At 39.2% G+C, this 26,054-nt stretch overlaps 4 protein-coding genes across 4 annotated transcripts in view; 3 read left to right on the top strand and 1 right to left on the bottom strand.

The window, feature by feature from the left end:
- The window catches only part of Rich (Guanine nucleotide exchange factor subunit Rich), a 48,572-nt gene that overhangs the window by 7,799 nt on the left and 14,719 nt on the right, over positions 1–26,054 (bottom strand). Inside the window, exons 15-24 of the mRNA XM_074097844.1 lie at positions 25,929–26,000; positions 13,040–13,283; positions 12,193–12,302; positions 11,312–11,539; positions 10,419–10,562; positions 9,405–9,519; positions 8,539–8,663; positions 7,604–7,755; positions 6,646–6,926; positions 1,023–1,137 (exon numbers count right to left, since the gene is read on the bottom strand). Coding sequence (XP_073953945.1) covers positions 1,023–1,137; positions 6,646–6,926; positions 7,604–7,755; positions 8,539–8,663; positions 9,405–9,519; positions 10,419–10,562; positions 11,312–11,539; positions 12,193–12,302; positions 13,040–13,283; positions 25,929–26,000 — 1,586 coding nt within the window. The remainder of the gene's footprint in view (positions 1–1,022; positions 1,138–6,645; positions 6,927–7,603; positions 7,756–8,538; positions 8,664–9,404; positions 9,520–10,418; positions 10,563–11,311; positions 11,540–12,192; positions 12,303–13,039; positions 13,284–25,928; positions 26,001–26,054) is intronic.
- LOC141435218 (uncharacterized) lies at positions 14,661–16,653 on the top strand. Its single transcript, XM_074097867.1, has 4 exons — positions 14,661–15,106; positions 15,192–15,320; positions 15,409–15,505; positions 15,582–16,653. The coding sequence occupies exons 1-4, from the start codon at positions 15,089–15,091 to the stop codon at positions 16,382–16,384; spliced, it is 1,047 nt and encodes a 348-aa protein (XP_073953968.1). The 5' UTR covers positions 14,661–15,088; the 3' UTR covers positions 16,385–16,653.
- LOC141434916 (uncharacterized) lies at positions 18,355–19,898 on the top strand. Its single transcript, XM_074097405.1, has 3 exons — positions 18,355–18,372; positions 18,891–18,968; positions 19,320–19,898. Exons 1-3 carry the CDS (start codon positions 18,355–18,357, stop codon positions 19,896–19,898), a joined length of 675 nt encoding a protein of 224 aa, XP_073953506.1.
- On the top strand, positions 22,640–24,357 carry LOC141435221 (uncharacterized). The gene is made up of 3 exons (XM_074097871.1): positions 22,640–23,000; positions 23,567–23,656; positions 23,742–24,357. The coding sequence occupies exons 1-3, from the start codon at positions 22,935–22,937 to the stop codon at positions 24,279–24,281; spliced, it is 696 nt and encodes a 231-aa protein (XP_073953972.1). The 5' UTR covers positions 22,640–22,934; the 3' UTR covers positions 24,282–24,357.

Here is a 26,054-nt window from a genome sequence, read left to right as displayed (position 1 = left end):
ACTGGAATGACCGGTGTCAAAATATCGAGCTAAGTTTTGGGAAATCACGAGTTTTTTCCCTGACTTATTGGATTTTTAGTAAATTTCCCCGATTTTCCCTGACTATCCCTGACCACCTTGAGCTTCCCTGACTTTTCATAAAGTGGACACCCTGTTATTGAGCGCCACAAAAAGGACCAACCAAGCCAGACTAGCATACAAAAGGAAAACACTGTGACAGACAGTGAAGGCTTAGTAGTGCTCGTTGGGCACAGAAGCCAAGCAGAGCAGCTGAGTAATAAACCCAATATCGTCATCTTCGTGTCGTTTTAGGGTTCCGGAGCCAAAATGGCAAAAACGGAACCCTTATAGTTTCGCCATGTCTGTCTGTCTGTCTGTCCGTCGGTCCGCGGCTTTGCTCAGGGACTATCAATGCTGTTATTTTGCACGGATATATATGTAAACTATGCCGACAAAATGGTACAATAAATTTTTTTTTTAAAAATACGGTACGGTGGGGGTGATTTTTTTTCTCTTCCAACCCTATGGTGTGGGGTATCGACTATCGTTGGATAGGTCTTTTGAAACCATTAGGGGTTTGCTAAGACGATTTTTCGATTCAGTGATATGTTTGCGAAATATTCAACTTTAAAGTGCAAATTTTCATAAAAATCGAACGTCCCCCCCCCCCTCTCTCTAAAATCTAAACCGGTGGGTGGAATTTAAAAAATTCAGAATGGTAGTAAGTATATCAAACTTTCAAGGAAAACTATAACGGCTAAGTTTGCTTGAGAATTATTAGTAGGCAGTTTAAGAGTAACAATACAATACAACAATACAAAGACTCTTTATTGTACACCAGACATAGTAAACAAAGTAATAAATAGCAGCCTAAGGAATAAAATATACCTAAACTTGGAAGATTCCGTATAAAATACGAAATCCTTAGAAAAATATTACTTAATTTTTTCGTAATGGCTACGGAACCCTATTTTGGGCGTGTCCGATACGCTCTTGGCCGTGCCTTTTTATTAGTAGTGTACCTGACAGGGCCGGGCGAGACGGGCACGCCGCCGGGCGGCGCCGCGCGCAGCGGCAGGCTCATGTAGCCGCTGTCGCCGCACAGGCTGTCCGAGTCCGCTGACGGCGTGTACAAACCTGGGCATAAAAGCCACAATGATATATTATAATTATAATAGTTATCCTCATCAGAATAATTATCATCATTAGGCTGCGTTTCCACCATAGATGTGCGAGGATGTGTTGCGAGGAATGTGTTTTTCATGAACCAATAGAAACGCTTTATTTATCTATCCTCGAACAGCACATCTCTGGTGGGAACTGCTGAGCGAGGCGAGGTAAATGAAGTTCCTATTGGTTCATGAAAAACACATTTCTCGCAACACATCCTCGCACATTATTTGTGAAAACGAAGCTTTAGAAAAAACCGTCAGACTTTGGTGTTGCCACATGCAAAAACAGACTACCGTCAAGTCATATTTTTATCGGGCTCGTGGGGAGGTTGATGAATGAACGGCGACAGCGTTATGAGGATCTAGATATGTGCCGCTTTAAAACCTGCTGCAGTCAGAAGTATCCAATTACTTTGTTCCTGATTACGTAACTTTGCGTTTTTGCTGTCTGGATTATTCTTTTTCTATTGTTTTCTTTTTTTGTGCTAAATCTGTTCATATTTTCATGTTATGAGCGCGCAAACATTTTGTCCCAACTCGTCACTGGCGCGATGTCCTTCCCGCGGCCCGTGTTTCGCCCGCACACTACAACGGTTTGCTGTGTGCGTACGATGCGAGCGTTGCCGAAACATTAAACACATCTTGATCGTTGTACATTTTCCGTCGTAGTAAAATTAAGAAAAAAAATTGTTGCGATATAAATATTTTTATTCCTTAACATAATAATTTATTTTATTACTTACAAGCTTTTTACTTATCTTGCCCTGTTAGTATGTTAGTTATTAGTAGGTATAAAATTTTGGAAGCTAAACTTGACTAAATATGCGTTTTCAGATTAAGTTAAAATTTTACATACGTGTGTAAATCAAATGACAATGCAGTATATTATTATGATTTATGAAGCCTGATCTGATGATGGAGCTGGAAGGTGGCCGTAGGAACTCTGTAATAAATCTATATAACCACATCGACTTTGGGCTCGTTTGATTCGTCTTGACAAGTACTTTGGCCCTAGATGGCAACAACGTATAAAAATTACAGTCAGTAAAAAAAGCTGGCAATAAAAAAAATATTTTTTCAGTGCGCGCAAAATATTTAGTTTCAATGTTTCTTACGTATATGATGGTATACTGTGTGAGGGCACGTAATACTTAGTAAATAAATTAATATATATATATATATATTTCGGCGATAATGTGTGTATATAAAATATTGTATGAAATTTTATATAATTAGGCCTTAAAACACTCGTGTGATGCTATAACGATATTCACTTCGCTGGTATCGTTAACCCACACTATGGTTTCAGACCCCTCTTTATGTAACAATGGCATAAAATACTATTAGTAGATTGTACACTACGGGGATAGGTATTATGTCACGGGTACTGTATTGAATCCTGAGCGTAACGAAGGACTCCAGATTTAACTCCCGAGCGCAGCGAGGGTGTCGTGCGTTAACTCCCGAGCGAAGCGAGGGTTTTAAGATGGAGTCCTTAGATCAGATGGAGTCGACTTCTCTGGGAGTAGATTATTAAACAATGCGTAAGGCGTCTAATTTAATGGACTACGGAGTCCAATGACATTTTAGTAACAGAAATTTCATTAGCTATCGTACATGTTCGGAGACAGTATATCAAAACTGAGTAGTATCCTGGAATGTTTAATAAACAATAATCTACATTTTATATGATTTCACTTGGTACGTACCTAATAAAATACTGTGCAAACTAGACAAAAGTATTATTATTGAATAAAATTGTGGCAAAATCTAATTTTTTTAAAGTTGAAAATGCATCATATATTTTACACTAGCTTTTGCCCGCGACTTCGTCCACGTGGAATAATAACTTTGGGAAGTATTTAATTTATTTAGGATACCTATTCTGCCAATAATGGCACATAGAAACTTCCACAGTTTACTGAAAATAACCTATTTTAACACATTGCTATAAATATAAACTATTTTTTTTGTTCTCCCATCCATCCATACATCCATGTTCTTTGGTAAAACATAAATATTTTGTGGTAGCCACATTTTAGCCATACGACGTGTATTCTACCCTACCAACACAAAAGACTAATTATTATTCTTCATAGTGAACTCTTGACACCTTACGTCCTTTATTGTAAGGTTAGGAGGGTAGGATTATAATTAAAACAGCATTTTTACTAAGCATAGCTACACGTATTTCCGATAAACATACTTATAGTAAATTTTTTTGGAATTCCTTAAGAACTTTCATCCCCATATTTATAGGTCGAAATTTTGAAAGCGCCGGGAAAATGTTTTTGGGTTCTGTAGCTCAAAAGGAAAAAATGGAACCCTTATAGGATCACTTTGCTGTCCGTACGTCCGTCTGTCTGTCAAGATCCTCTATGTTGTAAACACGTGAGTATCGGTATCGATTGAGATTAAAATTCTAAACTCAGGTGAATAGTCCCGAAAGCTGTGAAAAAATCAAACTTCTAGTCAAGGCAATCAAAAGCTACAGTCATTGAAAAGGTGTGTCCATACAAATCGCCTTAACAGAAAAAGTTATAGGGCACTTCCGGCTTTCCTAGAAACTTGTTTTTTTTGCATAAAGGTAGCTCTTATATAGCACAATAAATAAGAAAAATCTGGAAATCATAATTTTTCATGTCTGACTGTCTATGTCAATAAGCCATCTATAATAACCCCACATTGCGTACATTTTGCTATGAGCTTTACCTAAGGGCACTGCTAACACTGCATCATCTCCTCTGCTAACATCCCCTCGCCGGTAAAAAATTCAAAAACGCTTGAACATATATCTATTTATTTCTTATAATGTCCAAATGCCAAGTTTCACAAAGAACCATCGATTTATCTTCAACAATGACGATCTTCCATATAAAGTTTCATCCCTTATTTCACCCCCTTACAGGAAGAATTTTAAAAAACGCGCGAACAAATATCGATTTATTTCTTATTAAGGGCCTAAATGCCAAGTTTCATGGTTTTATCTTCGACGGCGACGAACTTCCACCATATTAAATTTCACCCCCTATTTCAACCCCCTAAAACCTTTTTTTCGCGATAAAAGATAGCCTATGTTCTTTCCCAAGGTCTATTCTATCTCTGTACCAAATTTCATCCAAATCGGTTCAGCGGTTTAGCCGTGAAAGCGTAACAGACAGACAGACAGACAGACAGACAGACAGAGTTACTTTCGCATTTATAATATTAGTATGGATATTGGGACTTATAGAAATCTCATGATTAGGTATATTCGACATTTCAGCCTGTTCTATTTTCCGTCTGAAAATAAATGCAATCTTAAAATCAAGAAAGTAATGTTATCATAAATCCGAATTGAATTAAATTTAACACAAAAACGTATTTATTATTGATCCTGAATGTACAGTAATGGGAATTAGTATTGATAAATAACCTTTTAATGGTAGTATATAACCTATAACCTTTTAATGGTAGTAAAAACAGTAATTTTACAGTAACCTTAATTCCGATTTGGAGTGAATTTAACAAAAAAATATATTTGTGGAACTAGATTTCTATCTTGGATTTACAGTAATGGTAATTAATAATGATGAATAACCTTTTCTAAGCAGCTTATACTGTGTTAACAGTACTGTGTTTTTTCATCCCAAATGATTTTCGTTTATTGCCCATATCTAAGAATATAAGACTTTTACTGTACAACAAGATTTTATTTACTTTTATATCATACTCACTATCATACTAACAAACATACTAACAGGGCAAGTTAAATAAAAGCTTTAATAACTTTAAGTTACATTTAATTTTTTTAATACAATATTTTTTTGCTGACTGTACCTTTGTCCCTGGTTACCTAGGACTCGTCAAGACAAATCTAATGAGCCCAAACTCGATGGGGTTATGTCGTTTTATTACAGAGTTCTTGTGGTTACCTTCCAGCTCCATCATCAGATCAGCTTCATGTCATAATAATAATATTACATTGTCATTTTATTCACACATGCACGCAAAGTTTCATCTCAATCAAAAATCGGGAAGTGGGTCAAATTTAGTTAATACTTACACACTACATACTAACATACATACTAATATGGCAAGTTAAATAAATGCTTGTGAAATGTAAAATGCATCTACCCGTATTAGTTTGAGTGAAAATTGCGAAAATTTAAAACATTTAATTTTAACATGTAAAATTACTTATCAAGTATCAAGCAATTGCGGACACGCTATAACTATCGGGTGTTTGCAGTAAAGGTTGATAACCTTGCGGAGGCGCAGAGCGATACGTCCGTTCCTTGGGAGAGCCCGGCGCTTTCTGAGTCGTAACTATTAACGCGCGCGGTTATATAATCGATTTAGGACCCAAGTTTAGAAAATTGTCAAAATTAAATGAGCTATTATTAAGCGCTGAAAAAAATATTACAGACTAAACATTTCCTGTAGATTTATAATAAAATTGTTTTATTGGCAAATACATCACAACAAATGAGATAAAAAATGATGAAGTAGACAGATTTAGACTTTTTGAAGAATGGTATTTGAATAATAATAACTAATATTTTGATACATATGATGACCCTATGTCTTAAAAGACTATATTTCCTATTATAAAATACTAAAGTTACACTGTTTGTGGTGGGTTATAATGGAAATATTTCACATGAAAGACAGCTCTGACGCGTATTTTTGTAAAACCTCACTAACAAAATGATTTGGCAAAAAAAATCGCTGACGGAAATAAATGGAAACCACCGCTATACATCAGAGTAAGAGTTTATCTATATGTTACATTACTTTTTCTTTAAAAAAACGTAAGCATTTAGACATTAATAAGGCATTTGAAAAACCTCAAAATCGCTGAATGGGCAATTTTTCGTTTGCACGCTCTTATCTGTGGAAAATTTGAATTGGCTTACTAGCTAAATGTTCTGTAATATCCTGTAAACATATCTACATATTAGGTACATAATTTAAGCTGTGGGTTTTCGAATAAATAAAATAAATAAAAATGCTGTACACGCGCTGTCGCTGGACCCGCGACCGCCACAGCCGCAATACTCACTGGTTACTGGATACGACCGCGCGAAGTCTTCATGCAACCTCCGCAGGCACAGCAAAGCGCTGTCGACGGTACCCGTGCTGTCGCTGGGCCCGCGTCCGCTCCAGCCGCAATACTCACTGGTCACAGTGCTGCCCTTTCGCTGCGAGTACTGCTGCGTGTCCTGCGGTGCCGGATACGGCCACGCGAAGTCTTCATGCAGCCGCCGCAAGCACAGCACAGCGCTGTCGACGGTACCCGCGCTGTCGCTGGGCCCGCGTTCGCCCCAGCCGCAATACTTACTGGTCACAGTGCTGCACTTTCGCTGCGTGTCCAGCGGTGCCGGATACGGCCACGCGAAGTCTTCATGCAGCCGCCGCAAGCACAGCACAGCGCTGTCGACGGTACCCGCGCTGTCGCTGGGCCCGCGTCCGCCCCAGCCGCAATACTCACTGGTCACAGTGCTGCCCTTTCGCTGCGAGTACTGCTGCGTGTCCAGCGGCGCCGGATACGGCCACGCGAAGTCTTCATGCAGCCGCCGCAGGCACAGCACGGCGCTGTCGACGCGCGCCGCCCGCTCCCGCTCCCCCGCCAACCACGCTACTAAATGCAAGTCCAGCGCGGCGGCCATCTTGCCGAGTGCGTGCAGGCGCGCGGTCGAAAGGAGTAGCCGCGCGTGCCGCTGGATCATCATGTCTATGAAGAACTCTTCGGCCGTCCCGCTGTAGCTTTCCCTGTTAAAAAGTGTGGGTGGGGCTACAATAGAGATCTCTCTCCACGTATATGTTATGCCGCAAACGAAGTCCGAAGGAAATCGTCGGAAGTGTTATTTATGCGTCCGAGTTGAGAAAGTTCGATGGCGCGATGTGGGATTTGGAGTTTCTATATTTGCTCACTAAATGACACTAGAAGTTTTGTTCTGTCGCGATCATAATGCTAACAGAAAAATACTGGCTTTTTAGAACTTCCCTAAGGGTGGTAGGTAGCTGTGTCGACTCTGTTAATACATGAGGCCATATTGCTCAACGCACTTAGAATCAAACACTTTCTCCACTAGCTTGTTGTTCAAAGTCTATCCGTTAGGCAATATGAGGTCAGGGATTTAAAGTCATGGGTCAAAAATGTGTTGATGAATTTTGAGTCACCTTGTAAAATGAGGATAGAAAGAAAAGGCAAATGAGATCGGGAGTTCGCGCGATGGGCAACACAGGGTCAGGGATTTAAATCCAGGGGTCGAAAATGAATGAAGAATGATTTATGAATTTTGAGACACTTTGTAAAATGAGGGTAGAAAGAAATGGTCAATGAGATCCGGACAGTCCGCACATTAGACAATACAGTGTCAGGGACTTAAACTCATACAAAAATCCATGGATCCCAAATATGGTTAGTAAAAACATGCGTGACTGACTTGTCCTGCCTGGTGGGCACGGACTTCTTCCGTTTGACGGCGGCGGTGGCGCGCGCGGGCGGCGGCGGCGCGGGCGCCGCGGCGGCGGGCGGCTCGGCCTCCGCGCGCGGAGACGCCGTCGTGCTGAAGCTGCGCCCACGGCCGCCTGACAACTGCACGATATTCATAACATATAAGTATTTATAAACATCAATGAGGGTTTTTGTGACAGGATAGTTGACGCTTGTACCGGTCTATGAGGAGCTTAACAGAGAAAGGTCCAACCGTGCCGGATTTATATTTTTTTCATCACACTTGCATGTAAACAGTGTCGTAACATGCAGGCTACCTTGGTTCCACCCCCCCAAATAAAACCCTCGACCTTAATATATGCTTGTCAAGAAACCCATGGACGGTAAATGAGTCAATGTGCGTACTGATACTGCACGTACCAAGAGCGCAGCCTAAGGTATCGCCAATATTTGAAAGAATTATATATTTTTTATAGAAATATAAAATTTTACTCGCAAATGTGATGAAAAACATTGTATGTCGCATGGGCTGTACTAGAGTTACGAACATCGACTCATTAAAGCCTCAGTCTTCGACTTCGGGCTTCTAATAGACTCTCGTTCGTAATTCCCTATTTACCGCCCTTACGACACAATGTACTATTATGAGTTCCCCCGCCCCGTGTACCTTTCTAAAATAATAATTTTCTCGTCGTCTGAAATCTGCCGCTCCTAGGCCGTGGCATATACGGCCTATTGACAAATCCAGGACTGGTCCAACAGGGGGTTAATTTTATATGTTAACTAAGTACATTTAAATATTAATATTTCAGAGCATGTATCTTATTTTGGTGGTTATTGGAAATCACGCGTCAAAGCAACCACGATTCAAAAATAACAAAAACACTATAAAGCTGAACTGCACATTTGTTGCGTTATAGTTACCTGCATATTGCCTAGTATAACAGACAGATCTTCGGCGTTGGGGCTGACTGTCTGCGACTGTACGATCTGACCGTACTTGGCCTGCACGTTCACGGAGTTGCGCGGAGAATCCACATCGTTCGGGTCTGTGGGACGACAATCAAACAATAGGCCAGTGTCTTAAAAAAAAATAGTCCGTCAGATCTTGCGCTTGTGTGTCACACTACGAATGCATAATAATAATAATTCATTTATTTATTCAGACAGCAAAGACCCATATATTATTTGTGGTTTATTTATGACTATGTTAATATAGTTACATACTCATCATCATCCCAGCCTATATACGTCCCACTGCTGGGCACAGGCCTCCTCTCAGAGCAAGAGGGCTTGGGCCATAGTTCCCACGCGGGCCCAGTGCGGATTGGGAACTTCACACGCACCATTGAATTGCTTCGCAGGTTTGTGCAGGTTTCCTACTAATATATAGTTACATACTAAGTATACAATATATAAATGCCTAGTCTACTAAGGAATTCCTTTACTACTCTGAGGTTCAATGTCATCTATACAAATTAGAACATCAAAGGTTAACTGGAAGAGATTCCTTTAAGGGGTAAGCCCGCTTTTGTACATCTTATTATCCTGTTTTCTGTTAATTTCGTGTATTATTATGTACCATAAAGAGTTTCACAATACAATATTTTTGCAAATTTAGGAACTGTCATAAAAAATGGTATAACACTTACTTAATCAACTATAAGTAGAAGACGTTGACGTTGATCCGTGTAGTCAATGAGGTAAACATTATCTAAATATAAACAAGCGAACACAAAGCAGCTCCGAAAGTCTAAGAAAAAGAAAACCATTTATATAATTAAACCTACCTATGGCTCTCAGGAACCGTACCAAGTCGCGCGCCAAGTCCCACCGTTCATGTTGCAGCGCGGTGTCAAGTAACTGCGTCGCCAAGTGTCTGCTCACTGCCGAACTCTCCAAGTTCTAAAACAAAATGCCCTCAATTTATACGAACAGATACTCGTAGGCCACAAAACGGCACTTTTTCTCATTACTGAATCGTAAATACCATTACAATGCAAAAAGTACATTTTAAAAAGTCCGCTTCGCTATGCGAGTTTGCAGTGCTTTTCGGGGCTTTTTGTTGTTGCTTTCTATCAAATGTTTAGACGATCACAATAATATTCTAATCTTTACGAAGTAATTGTGGATGACTTACTATAATTCAGTACACATGAAAAATCGTCTACATGAAACTATTTTGAATTCGGACCAAAGTTACTACCCTCCTGAATTAAACTGAGTTGGTTGGTAAGGGCATTATTGGAAGGAAACAAATGAGTAAATAAGAGTAATTAATAACAATAATGCAGTTTTAATAATTACCCGTGATATCTGCAACAGTAATTTAAAAGGAATGTTTATTTCAGTTCTAGACAGTAATGTAGGGAAAAATACAAGCTGTGTAAGTTTCCAACAAGCAGTAACTTTTTATTATTATTGGTGATCCTGATCCATCTTGAAAAAAAAAAAAAAAAAATTTTTATTCAGTAAGTAGGCCGCAATGGCCTCTTTTACGCGTCATTTTTTTTTAACTACCAGCGCTTTCGTAAAGACCATCATTGCCAAGAAAAATGCGCCGCAAGAAACATCGCAGAAAGTATTTTTTTCAAAATAAATTATTACAAATAAAATACATACTTATACAGTATAAAATTTAAAAAACGCTAACTATAAAACGCAACTTAAAACTAAAGTCTTGTCTTTATGTATACGTATTATAGGAATGTCTGAAAACGTACCATCAAAAACACGTTAAGCGATAAAATTAACGCATCCCGGAGATTAACACATTTAAATAATCGTATTCATCCGCAACTTACTTGTAGTATGATGAGGTAGGAGGCTGCTGTATCGAGCATCTTCCGCTGCAAACATTCTTGGAACAGCTCCTTGGGTTTCCCTGCCGCAGAAAACAGGTATGCCCATAGCGCTATCTCTGTCTTTCTCGCGCATTGGACCACCGTCTGAATAGTAAAAAAAACAGTTTCATCTCACGACGGATCTCACTTATACGGGTAACTCCATATTTAAATATTTGTCATTTAGGGGCTGTTTCACCACCCATTGATTAATTTTATTTGACGGACAAATGTGATGCCGTCTCCGTCTATTCGAACAAAACAAACAGAGACGGCATCTTATTTATCCGTCAATAAATTTAATCAGAGGATAGTGAAACAAGGGGTTAGACTTTTTCCTTTGCAAGACACAGACGAGATATATTTTTCAATAACTTGGGGTAAAAAACACCAACAGACACCAGAGGCCGTATTTTCTAAATGCGCTGACGTTCGCGATCGCATTCACCATCTCCAGGGAATGAAACTTTGATGCCGGTGACGTCATTATGACGCAAATTGACATACTTATAGGGTGTTTTTATAAAATATACACAACATATTAAAATAGTGACATTTATAAGTACTGGCCGTCTCAAGTGTCAATAAAATATCCGTAAACTAAAGAGGCCAATAAGTTGTTAGTGATTATCTATAATCTAGATAAACACACTCTGTATGAAGCTTGACGTCATACGGCTGTCACCGGCATCAAAGTTTCGCTCCCTGACCATCTCATACTACCCTCGTCTTGTGACAGAAAGAAGTAGTGAAAATGATTGTGATTCCCATTGTGTTATTAAGACAATAATGCTGGGTTACACGAAAACCTTATTCATAGAAGTCACTTTTTCCCAAAATTGTATAATAAAAACCTGCAAATAGACGGGGAACTCGTGCACAAACTCGATGATACTCGGCAGCTGGGCGTCCGGTATCGGCTCTTTGCTAGTCGCCTCTTCCTCCAACACCTCGTGTAGTAACAGTTCCAGCGAGTGCGGGAAGTAAGGCAGCTGGGCGCAGGAGCGGGCGATCTCCCACGCGTGGTAGCCGAGGTTACGGCGCAACAGCTGACGCAGTATTTGGTGGAGGTACACTTGACTCTGGAACAATTTTGCTCGTTGAAAGTAAACCGATAGTCGTTACAAGCTACAAGTAACCCTAAACCCCTGGGAATAAATAATAACAAATTGATGCGCATTGCGTTTTAAAAAGGTTGAACGGTCGATTGGTGAGTGGATCTTGCTCAAAATGCCGCCAACGTCGGAAATAATTTACTCTGTAATTTATCTTGGAATTAGAATTACCATGTGACACAAAGATACACATTAATAATTAATAATAATAAAAAATACGGTATTTGACAATTCCTAAATTTGCCATGTTTTATATATTATTATGAAAATATAGATATACAGACAGTGTCTGGCGAAGATAAAACTAAAATCGGTTGAAAATTGGATTTATAGTGATTTTTTGAAAAATCTATATACCTGTCTCTTTCTCAAACACTTTTTTCTATGCAACAAGTATGGCTATCTTGGATTTCAAACCTTTATAATTATAACTTTGTTATTTGTATTTGTAAAGGTAGCTTAAAAATTGTTTCTCTATTCGATAACAGGCATTGTGAAGTTTTAATTTATAAAACATAAAAAATAGTCAAATACCGTATTACTGTAATTTAAAGTGATTGGGTCTTTCAAAATAAATAAATGGTCAAATCAGAAAATTATTTCCAATTCGAGATACTCACAGTTCTGTTCACAACGCAGAAGGGTAGCGAGAAGACGGAGTTAGTGTCTGATGAGTACAGGGTGGTGTCATTCTCGGCCCCGAGAAGGATCGCATCGTCGAACAGAATTGCTGTGGATAAAAATAAGACCAATTTCTTAGATGGATAATTCTACAATATCACAGGTCGGTATTTTAGTCGTCTCCACAAGTCACGCTTCAGAGTGAGCTGTTATTTTGACTATTTCTTGACAGTTGACACTAAATTTGTTCCGTGACAAAACATCGTAAGATTCTATTTTGGAGATGGGTGTTATTAGGTTTAGATTAAAATGAACCTGTTGCATCGTTATGTAAGCATATTTTATTTTCAAGCGGACATCATTCAATTTTGATTTTGTACGAGACTCGATATGTTATAGATTTTATTGAACGAAGAGTAATTTTATTCAATTCAATTTGTTTTTGAACACAAAGTGAAGGGTCCACGGAAAGAACATGCCTAGTCACCTTTTTTTAAAATTGAGATTTTAATCTCAAAATGTAGAGCTCACAAAGTTCTACGACTTACCACTGAATTAAATAATCTGAAAACAATATAAAATCTATTTTTTTATCTTTTAAATAAATGGTAACCACAGTAATTGTTCGTGATGACTAACTTTCAAACCGCTATAACTCAAAAAGTTGCTAGTCACCACTAGACACGTTCTTTCTGTGGACCCTTCAAGTGACAAAGTTCATGATTTCGTTTATTATCGGTTTATCCTCTAGAATCTAAACTGATGTAAAAGCCAATTCTCCATATGGACGCAATCATTGTTAACCATGCTGAATTTTAGAGGCATTTTTTCTTCTAATTTACTTACTTAGCGGATATATGTTCAAATGGAACGGAAGCATGATCCGTTTGGCCATGAACGTGTGTCGCGACGAGTCGGGGTGTCGTGTGGCGTCCCGCGGCAGCAGAGGCAGCCACACGCGAGCGCCGAGGGAGCCACACCACAGCCAGAGAGCGCGAGAGAGTTGAGTCTGTGCCTTGTTGCCGCCACCACAGGACCAGACGCTCTCCACGCACGATGCTAGCACCGTCGCTGGCAAGCAGCTGTAGGCCTGTTTAGGAGAACATTTAAATAGGTTAGAGACTGTCAATGTACAGTCGAGTTTATAAACTTGTGAGCAAAAATTTGATCAAAAATATCTGGACACACTTCTACGATGTTAACAATATGTAGAGTCGTGTTCAGATATTTTTGATCAGATGTTTGCTCACAAGTTTATGAACTCGATTGTACAATAGGGCGTGATGCTGTAACAACTCGATTTTGATAAGGTTGCCTAAATTTTATACGTGACTTCAGTGATGGCAAATATGGCAAAACTTATGTGCACTAACTGCGAGGTGTGGCATCCATAGACATACAGGGTGTTCCTCCCCTACTATACCCTGTACTATAATTTAACTCATATTAAGGCTACTGATTACTAATACGGCACAAGAGGAAAAACAATGTCATTCGAAAAATAAATCGCGTTTTGTCTGGAAGTTGAGACACAAGAAGACTTTACCTACGTAAAATATATACCAATTTTTTCGAATTTTAATGTTTTCTATTAGTATCGTATTAGTAATCCGTAGCCCTAATACGGGTTAAATTATACCTAGTACAGGATTTTTTTAAAGCCCTGTATTAAACTCGCGCTATTCTGTCTCTACGGTTGCCTGATATGAAGAGATGCAGATTGGAACAGTTTCCACACAGGTGTAGGGATCAACAAGTGCGACGTTTTGAACAAAAACAAAGTAGTATCACGTAGTGATACATTGCGTGCTAATTAATTTTGTAAGGAAAATAATAAGTTTTTTACTAAAACATAATAAAATGGGATAATTAGGGCCTTCACTAACTACCCTTAAAGTTTGAGGTAGTATCAAAAATACACGCTGTCTAGTTTCGAAACTTCGTCACTGCTTGAGAGGCATTTGGTCGAACCAATATGAAAACATTTTTCGGTTTAAAACAAATAAATAATTTTGCAGAATAAATAAAACGTTATTATTTACTCATAGATTAAATTATCCGATTATGCCGATCACTAATATACATATACATGCCCCTATTATTTATAATTGTGTCAAGGAAAGCAGAGAATGCAGCAAAGAATGAACATGTTAAATCTTGCATAACGCATACATTTTCCAAAAACTAGATCTAAGGCTCTTTTATTGATCGGCCAAGTTTAATTAATACAAATGAATAAGTTATGTATGTGAAGTTCATCGCTCGAAAGTCAAGAGCACGATATCGATATATTAAACGTTAGAGGAACATTATATAACAAGTCCACGTAACGCATGAACGAATGCGTCGCGATTAAATTTATGAAGTGGGTATGCGCTAAAGCCGCGTGCTCGATGCTTCTTTAGTACATTATGGCTGCGGCGCGCACTTGCAGGGTTCGAGTACATCGCAATTGGAGCGAAACGTCACATTATTAGTCCGCTCGTATTGCGTCAAGACCGACACGCACCGCAGAACCGTCTCAGTTACCTATTACTATCATTATTTATGGAAACATGTAAAGTTAAGGATACTTAAATACCACTTCGCCGTAAACAAGTGTTAACTGCGGATAGGAGTTATTTTCCAATCGACACTCGGCCATTGAAAATGGCTTTTGCATCCTGCAGCCCGACGGTCTGCTCTCCATATTCGCACGTTTCACTAGTCGAAGGTTGTATGAAAATGAGGAAGCCTGATGCAACCCTTGCCGATTGTTGTTAAAGCAGCGCGCTAACACCCCGCATCCGGACGCACAGCACGAAGGTCTCACAGCAATCACTATAAATTGCTCAGATTGCTCTTTTAGAACCAGTGCGTTTTTGACACCGAGCTGTCAGGAGCGTCTCTGTGATAATGAATATCTACATCGCGGTTTGTGACTATTATTTATGTTATGTGCGTTTCATTTATGGACAGTGGAAAGAAGTGATGATTTAAATTAAAATAAATTTCACAGATCGCGTGCTTATTGGCGTCAGCGAATGCTGATGGGTCTTTGGGGCTAGCAGGCCTGGGAGGCCTGGGAGCCTTAGGAGGCCCAGGAGGTTTAGTGTACGCACCGGGGCACGCGTCTTTGGATTACTATGTGAGTCTCGAAAAACTAATAGTAATAAATAATACATCGCGTAATAATATCCACCATAAGATTTTAAACGACTTTATTTATTTTTAAGGCGTATCCTCGTTATGCATTCGAATATGCAGTAAAAGATCCTCACACGGGCGACAACAAAGCGCAGTGGGAAAAGCGTGAAGGAGACGTTGTTAAAGGTAAAACTTGGACATAAATACACTAACCGCATAAACATGCTTGGTATCTACTGTTGTACTATTCTTTTAATTCCAGGAGCATATTCCCTGGTCGAACCTGACGGCAGCTTACGCGTCGTCGAATATTGGGCCGACGACAAGTCGGGATTTAACGCGGTGGTGAAACGCTTGGGACCTAACGTGCACCCGACCACGGCTCACGCGGCGCCGATCTACAAAGCGCCGATTCCAGTTCTCGGTCATGGTCCCGTAGCTGCCCCTATCTCCGTAGGACCAGTGGCGCAGTTAGGGCACCTTGCCAACGCTCCTCTCATCTCCGGCCCTGCTTACGGAGCCGTCTCAACTCAATCGCTGGTCAAAGAATCTCTGCCGATAGTCAAGACCGTTATCCCCTCGGCCCCAATATCAGAACCTTTGCCTATTCTTCCAGCGCCAATCATCAAACCAGCTATATTCTCGGAACCCATATACAAGGCAGGCCCGCTTTATTCTAAACCCTTAGGACCACTGCCAAGCTACAAGGCGCCTCTACCTGTATATCAGGCACCCTTACCTATATATAAGGCACCCTTACCTGCATACAAGGCACCGTTACCTATTTACAAGGCACCATTGCCGGTTTATAAAGATGCGCCCCTGCCGGTAAACCTAGGTCCTATAAATTGGGAAGTTATAGGTAAAGAACCCATCGCTCCCTGGGGAAATTTAATTAAGGAACCTATCGGGCCACTAAGACCTTTAGACTTAAACGGCTACGGCTTAATTAAAGGACCGATTGGACCGCTGCCTCTTGGTTCCGGCTATGAACTAATAGAAAGAGGATCCGATTTACCCGTGTGGGAAAGTCCATTGGACTATTCTCTCGATTATAAGCATTGATTTCAGAAACGAATAACACGTGAGAAAACATTCAATGTCGATCGCTGCTTTTAGGATCAAATACTCTGCCATGTCTTCATTAAAAAATAACCATATTCCTTTTTGATAATGAAATGACTTAATTAGAATTGTATTTAAGATCAAGCTGTTACTGTAGATATTTATTAATTTATATTTTTAATTTAGGTAGTGCAATGTTAAACGAACACGATTATAGCACGTGCCACTATGTGGTATACATATTATTGCTGTTTTATTTTTCTCTATAATACAATTACAATTAGAAGACCTGCTTTAAATTAAAACTTTAGGACCCATGTCTAATTACAAGGCCCTTTTACCTATACACACACATATACAGGTTGTTAATTAAATAACTGAAAACCTAAGGTTTGAAGCACGTCGTTTGTTTTTTAATCCCTTTTTAAGTGTGCCCTCTCTCCGAACGCAGCATACGCCAATCAAAATGTTTTAGCGAGAGTGCACACTATTTATATAATTTAACACTGGTACAGTTCGATTTTCTTTTCAAAAACAGCGAAGCCCAACTGACAGGTACAAATTATGAGTATAGAGTTTGAAATTAAGTAGGATTACTGACTTAGCAAAACATACGAATATTTTTTAAGGTATTAGAAAATAAATACAATAAACTAAATGAAAACAAAATAAGATTGAGAATAATATATAGGTAGGTATATAAGGAACGTTGACCTATAACATAGCTCAATAATATTTAAGAATAAGGACGAAGGTAACGGATGGACGAGCAAAGTAACGCCTGACAGGCTTTTTCAACACCGTCGACGTCAAGCCAATCAAGTTTTTTTTAAGTCCGCACTAAAGGTCTTTCGTTAGCATTATGGAAGTTAACTTTAAATTTAACGTAGTTAATTTTAACACCCGTTACACATTACCGTAAATGTAACAGCATATTACTATTATGTCTCGAGTTAAAAATTACACTTTACATTTATATGATGACGAGCCGTTGATTGACAATAGGGAATATTAGGCAAAGCTCTGCGCAGGGGGCGACACTAGCACAAACTCTAATGACAACGCAATGACAACGTCAGTTCTCTTTACACTTTTTCGCCATGACGGATCATGTCATATTTATTAGTAACAAAATAACATGACATTCTCATCGATTATTGATTTGGAAATATAGCTCTATCGTTACTATCGATAGAGCTATAATTCCAAATATTAAATTGAAATAATATTATATTATGGCATCCTGCTGTCATTTAAAGTACATTTAAAACATTCAACGGTTTGTGCTAGTGCTGCACGGCAGAACATTGCATTAATATGCCACATAACCATAACCAATGAAAATAAGATAGTTTGGCTCGAAATATTAGTTACGGAGGACCGTTAAATAATGAAAATAAAGCTATATGTTTGAACAATTGAACACTGCTCGATTATTAATTACACGTGTGTTAATTTAATACCGATGTAACAGTTATGGTTCTACATGTATATTTTATTAACTAGCAGTTTATAAGTTACATAAATATAGTTTCTAGCCTGCACTGGTCGCGTGTGTCAGTCAACTCGAGTCACCAACTAACGTTATCTGCCAAAAGCAAAAGGCAAACAAAACTAAATAGAAATATAAAAATCAAGTGTAGTTCAAGCGATCTTAACATGCCTAAACAAAGACATATCTACGCAATATGGCTAATCTTAATCGTACAAAACAAACAATGAAAATGCATCTCATTCACACAATTTATTCGTACAATACCTAGGTATATATCTATAAAGTGGTACTAATTACCGACAGGCACGCGCGCATGGGTCGAATACGCATTACACTATCCGAAATTCCACCAGAGCAGCAAGACAGGTCGCGCTGGTTTTTTTCAGGGTGCGTCTACCGTGCACGCCCGTATAAAAGGTAAATGCATTTTAAAAAATTAACATTGCATTCGATCGGCTCACAGACGAAAGCGAACATGACGAGGGTTATAAGGGTAATTTACTGTCATGATTCTATATATATTTTTTATAATAAGGGTTTCTAGACACGTGAAATTTCGCTAGATGGCGTTAGTATCGTACAGTCTTGCTTATGATAAGCTCATTTTATATATTTAACCAATAACAAACATGGCTCAAATATTAAAGTCGTCAAATGTATCACACAATACTAGCGCCAACTGTCTCAGAAACCTTTATTATTATTCAGTCATAAAATCCCTACTAATATGCGAAAGCGATTTTGTTTGTTTTATCTGATCTCTCACCTTAACTATTGAACTAATTGCCATTAAATTGTGCATGCATCATATTAGAATGCCACAGTAAATAATAGGATAATTTTATTTCGAAAAAACTATTTGTCTCCAAGGGCGCGGGATAAACGAATTATTCGCAAACAAAGTCGCGAATAACAACTAGTAATTTATAAAGGTTAATTTATAAAAGGATGCAGCAAAACCTAAGCGAGGGCATGTAGCAGAAGTTGTTTCACAGTTTGATACTTTTTCAGACAACATTAACTCTGGCGCTACTAGCAGCCACAGTTTCAAGCGGTGTCATTCCAGCAGCTTCTATAATCGGTACCGTGGTAAGTACAGACGCGGTAAATACAGCATCAACGCCTTTAAACTGTAGCGGTTATCATAATAATCATCATATCAGCCGTAGGACGTCCACTGTTGGACATAGGCCTCCCCCATACACATCCAAATGGGCTACTACGAAACTCGCAAATCGAAGTTCGTATTGCACCGTCCCTTTCACTCGGGTATTAAATGACATAAGCGTCAGCAGGACGGCAACATACGAAGTTCGAGTTTTGCACTTCGTGGTATAGGGCCAGTTGCTTCGCTTGGAAGCGGCCTGTATCCACCGTACTGTATGCCAGAAACTTGTTATATGAAACGAAACGCATAAGAATAATAAATTATGTTGCCAGGATCATCATCCACGTTACGCCTTCGACTATGCAGTGAACGACATCGTCACGAAAGACAACAAGGCGCAGTGGGAGGCGAGAGACGGCAACTTAGTCAAAGGCTCTTACTCCCTCGTCGAACCCGACGGGAGTCTCCGCGTCGTTGACTACAAGGCTGACGATCTGACGGGCTTCAGCGCCGTCGTTAAACGACTAGGACCGAACGTCCACCCCACCCCGTTGCAGCACAAAGTGATAGCACCGCTAACCCAAATACCGCTAGGGCCAACATCCACGTTACCTTTGGTTCCTATTCAGCCGCTACCTTTACTAACTCCAGTAAATTACGGCTTTGGACCGGCCCCGCTTGCCATTGGAGTACCTAAAGTAGCGTCGTTGGGACACTGGAGCTTGCCATGGGACCCGTTGACACATTCGTACGGCGGCTGGGTGCCCCTGAATGGACCCATATTGCCCCTTGGCCCGGGACCCTACGCAACAATTTACAGTAAGAAATTAGTAAATGGTAAACTCGTCAAGTGGGCTACTGGACCCATCTCCCTGGCCGGTAGAAAACTTGTTTTGAAAACGAAACATTAGAATGCTATTATACGATTTATTTAATTTTAAAAATAGACGGTTGGGGGTAAATTCATAATGGTAAGCGTTATGCTACGCTACGGTACCTGATGCCTGAGAGTGGAGGACTCTAGTCTTTATTTATCTACCTATTGAAATGGGAAATACTTGATAATGTATGTGCTGTACCAATGCAATGTGTAAATAAAGCATTTTAACGACTTACATCATTATTTTATTACCTAGCTGTTTTATGATCTGGAATAAGTATGTAAATAAACGCCCCGTAACGCATTCACTACCCCTCTTTGGTGTGATTTATCTATGCGTACATAAGAGTTACGTCACTGGCTGGCTGACAGACAGCGTACCTACAGTCTAAAGTTTAGTAGACTGTCCGTGTGTATGTGTGTGTGTATACATACTGTTGGAATTCGGCAGTCATGTCCTTTCAGGATAAAGGAGGCGCACTTAGAAAAGATTTTTCTTGAATTCCATGAGATAGAGAGCTAGTAAATTTTGTTCTTCCTCTGAAGCGATTTCGCAGGATGGAGCTAGCTTTTTTAAGATATACATATGGTTTAAAGCAATCTATTCATGAATGACAATAGGGATGTTGACTTGACACCACCAATCAACTGACGTACTTTTTATGAGCTGTCAAAACAATTCTCCCATAGAGTTTCAATGGCAATAGCGACTTATGACGTCATAAGTCGCTATTTCTTCGCCAACTCAATCAACTAACTAATTATTTGTTTTAAAGCAACAACAAATCTAATTTAAAAATAAAGCTTTTTTTACTGGAGTCGTGCCTTTAAATTATTTTTTAATGGCGTCACCATCCCTATTTGGATAAATCTGGCGCCTAGCCACGACAGCGCCCCCGCAAACACGAGCATATGTATTATCCATACTGAATGAAACATACAAGAACATTTTGTGGCTGACTGACAGAGTTGAGATACACAAATTAAGATAAATGTAATGTTATAAAATTAGCCTGATGAAAAAAAAAACATTTTTGTAAATACACATATCAAGACATAATTATATTATTATTAGTTAATTACATACTCGTATTTACTTAAGTATAAACAATATAAAAATTATGAATCAACGAACAGTACCAAATTTCGTAGAGCTTATAACATCAGAAGCTTTTATTTAAAGAATTCATTTAAAGACTGGCCAAGTGCGAGTTGGACTCACGCACCGAGGGTACCTTTTTATAGGTCATAAAGTAGAGCCGTAAACAATACGGTTCTAGTATGTCATTGTTTAGTCAATTTATCAGAGGGCATGAGGATAATTTAAAGCAAATGTAAACAAAATGAAAAGTAATACATTTCTTGTATGGGACTCCCCTCTTTTTATTTTTGTTGTTGTAGTGGTAACAAAAAAAACACATATACATATAAATTTCAGCTGTCTATCTATTACGGGTCTCGAGATACAGCTCTGTGGCAGACGGACAGCGAGACAATCGTAATAGGGTTCCGTTCTTTACCTTTCGGTTACGGAACCTTAAAAACATAAAAACGGTGAAATATTAATTTAAGACTGTGAAGACTCGATAGCCATAGAGTGCCCTTACTACGAACTCGAAGCAAGAGGTTACGTATTCGAACCTTGCCATATGCAGATAGTATTGTACGATAATTGATGTAAGTATTGCCCGCAACTTTGCGTCTCGCGGAAATTTTGTACTTTTGATGCACAAAAAACAGCCTGTGTCGATCGAGGATAGTGTAGCTATAGACCTACTTAGGTAAACCGGTATCCCTGAAATAGAAACTAGTGAGTTTTTTTCAGATTCCCCTTCCAAACGAAATATTCTGTATTTGCCACCAACAATTGATTGAAATATTTTTTATAAGCTATCAAGACGTGATTTTATAGATTTTGTATGGGAATAACGAACCGTGACGTCATTCATCAGCCAAGAAATTTATTTCAAAGCAAATATTTATTATTTTACATTTAATATAGTTTTTCAGATAAGAGCTAAAATATGGTTTAAGGGTTTAGGACTCGAAGGGTCTGGTTGGGGTTACAGTTTTTACTTTTTTTTACCCAGAGCTATAAAAAATAAAAATATTTTTAAATTTTCTTCAAGGGAATTCCTACAGCTAAAGGCAGGCACGAAAAAAAATTAATGACTGGTACAATGAAACCTATAAATGACCACGTTGTTATTTAACTTTTTTCGGACCTCGCCAATTCAGATCTGCTTTTACAAAATGAACCATAGTTTTGTGTTGTTTATCTGAAATATTAATTTGAAAGCTAATATATTTTTAACAAATTCAATTGATTTTGTACAGTATTGTAAAAGGGAGCAAGAATATTGGGATCGATATACTGCCCTCTTAAGGCAAGTCAGTATTTAAAAAAAAACTCTTGGACTTATTTTTACCATCAGTACCGAGTTGTTTATACCATCTGATGCAGAATGTTAGGCTCTTAGGCTACACTCACTAGTAATTGACAGTAACTCAAAACTACGCCTGAAAAGGGGTTAATTATAGAAGTTAACGCCTCGTAAAATTTAAATTGCACTTCTTCTATTAATTTTCAGCTATCGTTGGCTGAGAATTGTGAAATACACAGTCTATCATTTAACACTCGAAGCAAATGATTAAATAGGTCCTATCTTCGTCAACCTTGAGAGAAAAAAAGAGGTATTTCATAGCCATTTTATCTTATTTATTAAGTAGACATAGCTGAAGTGAAAAACTGAAAAATTTGTAAATAAAAAAAAACCTGAACATCTAAATCCATGTGGTTTTATAAGGAAGGTTTTTTAAAGTTAATGCAATGATTATCACAAATTTGTCTAATAATCAAAATAAATTATGCTAATACATACCAATTTCGCTTGCAATGTGAATGTTAATTTGTATAATTGCGTTACGTGTAAACTAAGTGCAGGGAATAAAATTTGCAAGTAAAAAAACGGCCGAGTCAAATCATCCGTGGCCAGATGTTTGACAAAACTGGACCGCGGCCGGGTCGAATAATTAGTGTAGTATATAATGCAGGCGGGAAGTGACAATGGCATCAGTGCACTTCGTTCGCTCACTGGAAAACCTTGTCAGCAACATGAACACATATTTCGCGGTAAATATTTTATCCTTGGATATTTTGCCAAATTTGAGGGGTCTTCCGTAAATCCAGTAATTTTAAGGCTTTTCGACTCTCGAAGGGATGCACTTCTTTTCTTTCGAGACTTGAATTGAGACAGTCAGTCCGAGCTGACTCCATTAGTTCCAAAGCTTTAGTCTAACTGAACCAGACTCCTTATTGTCTAACGCATTCGGAATCAGAATCGTTTTCACCACTTCTTTCTGTGACACGGTGTAAGATAAGGGTAGAAAGAGATAGTAAATGCTATTGCGAGCGTCTGGGCATTAGACAATACGGCCACTGGACACCTTTCACGAGCATTCGTGACGTGACTCACTTTGTCGCTCAGTGCGTCGTTTGTTGGTTGACTCAGTCAATTGGAAAGAAACGAGAAGGGCCGAGAAAACAGAGCGTATGCTAGAGTTCAAGAGTAACTCTGATTTTTAGGAGTCTTATTAATAAACATTTCTGTGCCCCTTGGAGTGATTTTAACCGACACATCATGTAGCGTTACTTCATGTTTGGCATATTAACCTTATAGTTCATATTATTTTTTGCAGGCCACCTGCCTTTTGGCATTCGCTGCTGTTGCAGCAGCAAACCCACCGGCGACGCTATCCTACTTACCATACGCCACTGTCGAGAAAATAGTAAGTAGAAAATTGAATTTGTTTCCAAGCAAGCGGAGCATATCTGGCCGACCGTATACACTGACCATGCTGTTTAATCCTGCAGCCAAACCCAAGCTACGGTTTCAACTACGCGGTCAACGACCCGTCGACTGGCGACAACAAGGGCCAGTGGGAGACGAGGGACGGCGACGTCGTCCGTGGCGCGTATTCTCTCGTCGAGCCCGACGGCAACGTGCGCCTAGTAGAGTACACTGCCGATTCGGTGCATGGATTCAACGCCGTTGTAAAGAGGACCGGCCCTAACGTGCATTCGATTGGATTACCCGTTGCTGCCCCGATAGTGCACGCTCCGATCGCGCACGCTCCTATTGCGCACGCGCCGATTGCACCGATCGTCCCCGTCGCACCCATAGCAGCCATAGACCCTGAGCCGATCGTCCACAGCCCGCTTATCACCCCCGTGATTGACACTGCACCAATCATCGCTCCGTACGACGTGTACCCGATCCTGCCCCCCGCGCCTTCCCCCTGGGTACACCTCTCTGGCGCCACCTATGGCCACAAGGGCAACATCGTCCGCCGATGGACCGCCGGCCCCATCTCTCTGGATGGCCACAAGCTGACCATCAGAACCAAGCACTGATCAGTGCTACTTATTATCGATAGCTTCTACGTGTATAGGTAACCTTAGTTACTCACGGCGCTTGTGTGTTTTTGCATACATTGTATGTAAAAATACACATAGGTCTTGATAGAAGTTAAGTTATGTTATATCCAAAGCAACGAAGTGTACCTGAACGAATATGTATTACATGTCTGTGAATAAATGTAAATTATTACATGCAAACTTTTCTTTGCCTCCCAGATACGACAAAGCTGCCCCCCTTAATTTTTTGTCAATAGTTGTCATGCCTTTTGCATTCACAATTTCACACATGATATTTTTGTTCAACGAACAGTGGGTAAACCAGTATCCGTGGTGTTACGGCATTCTTTGTCACAATCACTGATCAATTTAGATTACTGTGGCAAATGCGGAAATCTGCTTTGAAATTAAAATGAATTGCAACACTTTGTTCCTAAATTACTCGACCGCGTCAGAGCCTAAATGAGGGTAATAGAGTAATACATAAGTATACTGGTTTCTGTTAACATCGCATACCTGTTGGTTTATGATTATAAAAAATCATCGGTTATCAATTATTTTGCATCAAGTTACTCTAAAGAAAAATTTAGAAAAAAAAAACCAAACAAATTGCCCTGAAAGAAAAATCGTGTAAGTTTCATTACATTACGGATCTTAATTGACCATTTCAAACTCGTTTGCTTTACGGGCACGCAATGTAATACAACTTGCGCTATTTTTCTTGCAGGTCTGAACTGGGCTTAACAATAACCGATGTCCACCCAACCGTCAAATCTAAAATAAACTAGGTATAAATGTAGCGAAAAAAGTTATTACACAGGCCAAGCAAAAATCAATCTTATGTCAACGTCACAAAAACTTGCCAACATTTACTTAACCGGACTTACTATAATATAAATATTATATTAAAAACTTTTTCTCATAAATTTAACACACTAGCAAAAAAATCAGGCGTGGGAATAAATAGTGATTTTAGTGGAAGCCGTGCCAGCGCATAACCGTGGCTGATGCTTACTTATAAATTCGTCTATTACGCACTGAGCACCGGCGATCAAAGCATTTAATCGAGTTGGAAACATTAGGAGTAACTAATTGCTGTTATGTAGCAATTTGTATGCGTTGAGAACAATACCCCTTGCATTGGGTGAAATAAAATAATTCGGTACTTCTTTAGAACAATCTTTAGGGTATGTGCAAAGAGAACTTCACTACATTTTGATTTTGAGCCGGTGAAATTACTGGCACTTGAGGTATCCCATCTTAGGTCTCTAGGTTGGCAACGCATCTGCAATCCCCCTGATGTTGCAGGTGTCTATGGGCGGTGGTAATCTCTTACCATCAGGTGACCCACTTGCTCGTTTGCCATCCAGTCGAATAAAAAAATTTTTTTTTGATGTTATACTCCGCGCTAGTGCTTCGAAGCTGTTAGACTTTCGTAATCAATAGTAATAAGTACGCTTATTTGTTTCATATTACTCTCTCTGGAGTAGCATTAGTGTCTAGTCTCCTGGTACGGGGTATCCGTCGCTAAAAAGTTTCATTCTTAGTCTGACACGTGATATTAGCGATTTAGCATCATAACAAATACGAAGTATAGCGAAGATAAAACGTTAAAAGGTTAAGTATTTTTAAAAAACAACTTACAGGATTATTATCCTCGTCGACGTCGTATTCTTCCCTTTGCACCATCATGAGACGGCCGCTGGCATTCAGCACCTATAAACAAATGGCTTTCTAATAGAAATTTGAAGCGTTTGAGTCCATCGTATC

The sequence above is a fragment of the Choristoneura fumiferana genome, chromosome 14 (genome assembly GCF_025370935.1).
Source record: "Choristoneura fumiferana chromosome 14, NRCan_CFum_1, whole genome shotgun sequence".
In the NCBI taxonomy this organism is placed as follows: Eukaryota; Metazoa; Arthropoda; class Insecta; order Lepidoptera; family Tortricidae; genus Choristoneura; species Choristoneura fumiferana.
The sequence above is the reverse complement of the archived record's forward strand: the minus strand, read 5'-3'. Positions and strand labels throughout refer to the sequence as shown.

Coding starts and splice junctions, on each gene's coding strand:
- LOC141434916 (XM_074097405.1), top strand. Junction 18,969..19,319: donor CTTCTATAATCGGTACCGTG/GTAAGTACAGAC, acceptor TTATGTTGCCAG/GATCATCATCCACGTTACGC.
- LOC141435218 (XM_074097867.1), top strand. Junction 15,321..15,408: donor ACGCGTCTTTGGATTACTAT/GTGAGTCTCGAA, acceptor TTTATTTTTAAG/GCGTATCCTCGTTATGCATT. Junction 15,506..15,581: donor TGAAGGAGACGTTGTTAAAG/GTAAAACTTGGA, acceptor TTTTAATTCCAG/GAGCATATTCCCTGGTCGAA.
- LOC141435221 (XM_074097871.1), top strand. CDS start 22,935: ATGGCATCAGTGCACTTCGTTCGCTCACTGGAAAACCTTGTCAGCAAC. Junction 23,001..23,566: donor ACATGAACACATATTTCGCG/GTAAATATTTTA, acceptor TATTTTTTGCAG/GCCACCTGCCTTTTGGCATT. Junction 23,657..23,741: donor ACGCCACTGTCGAGAAAATA/GTAAGTAGAAAA, acceptor TTAATCCTGCAG/CCAAACCCAAGCTACGGTTT.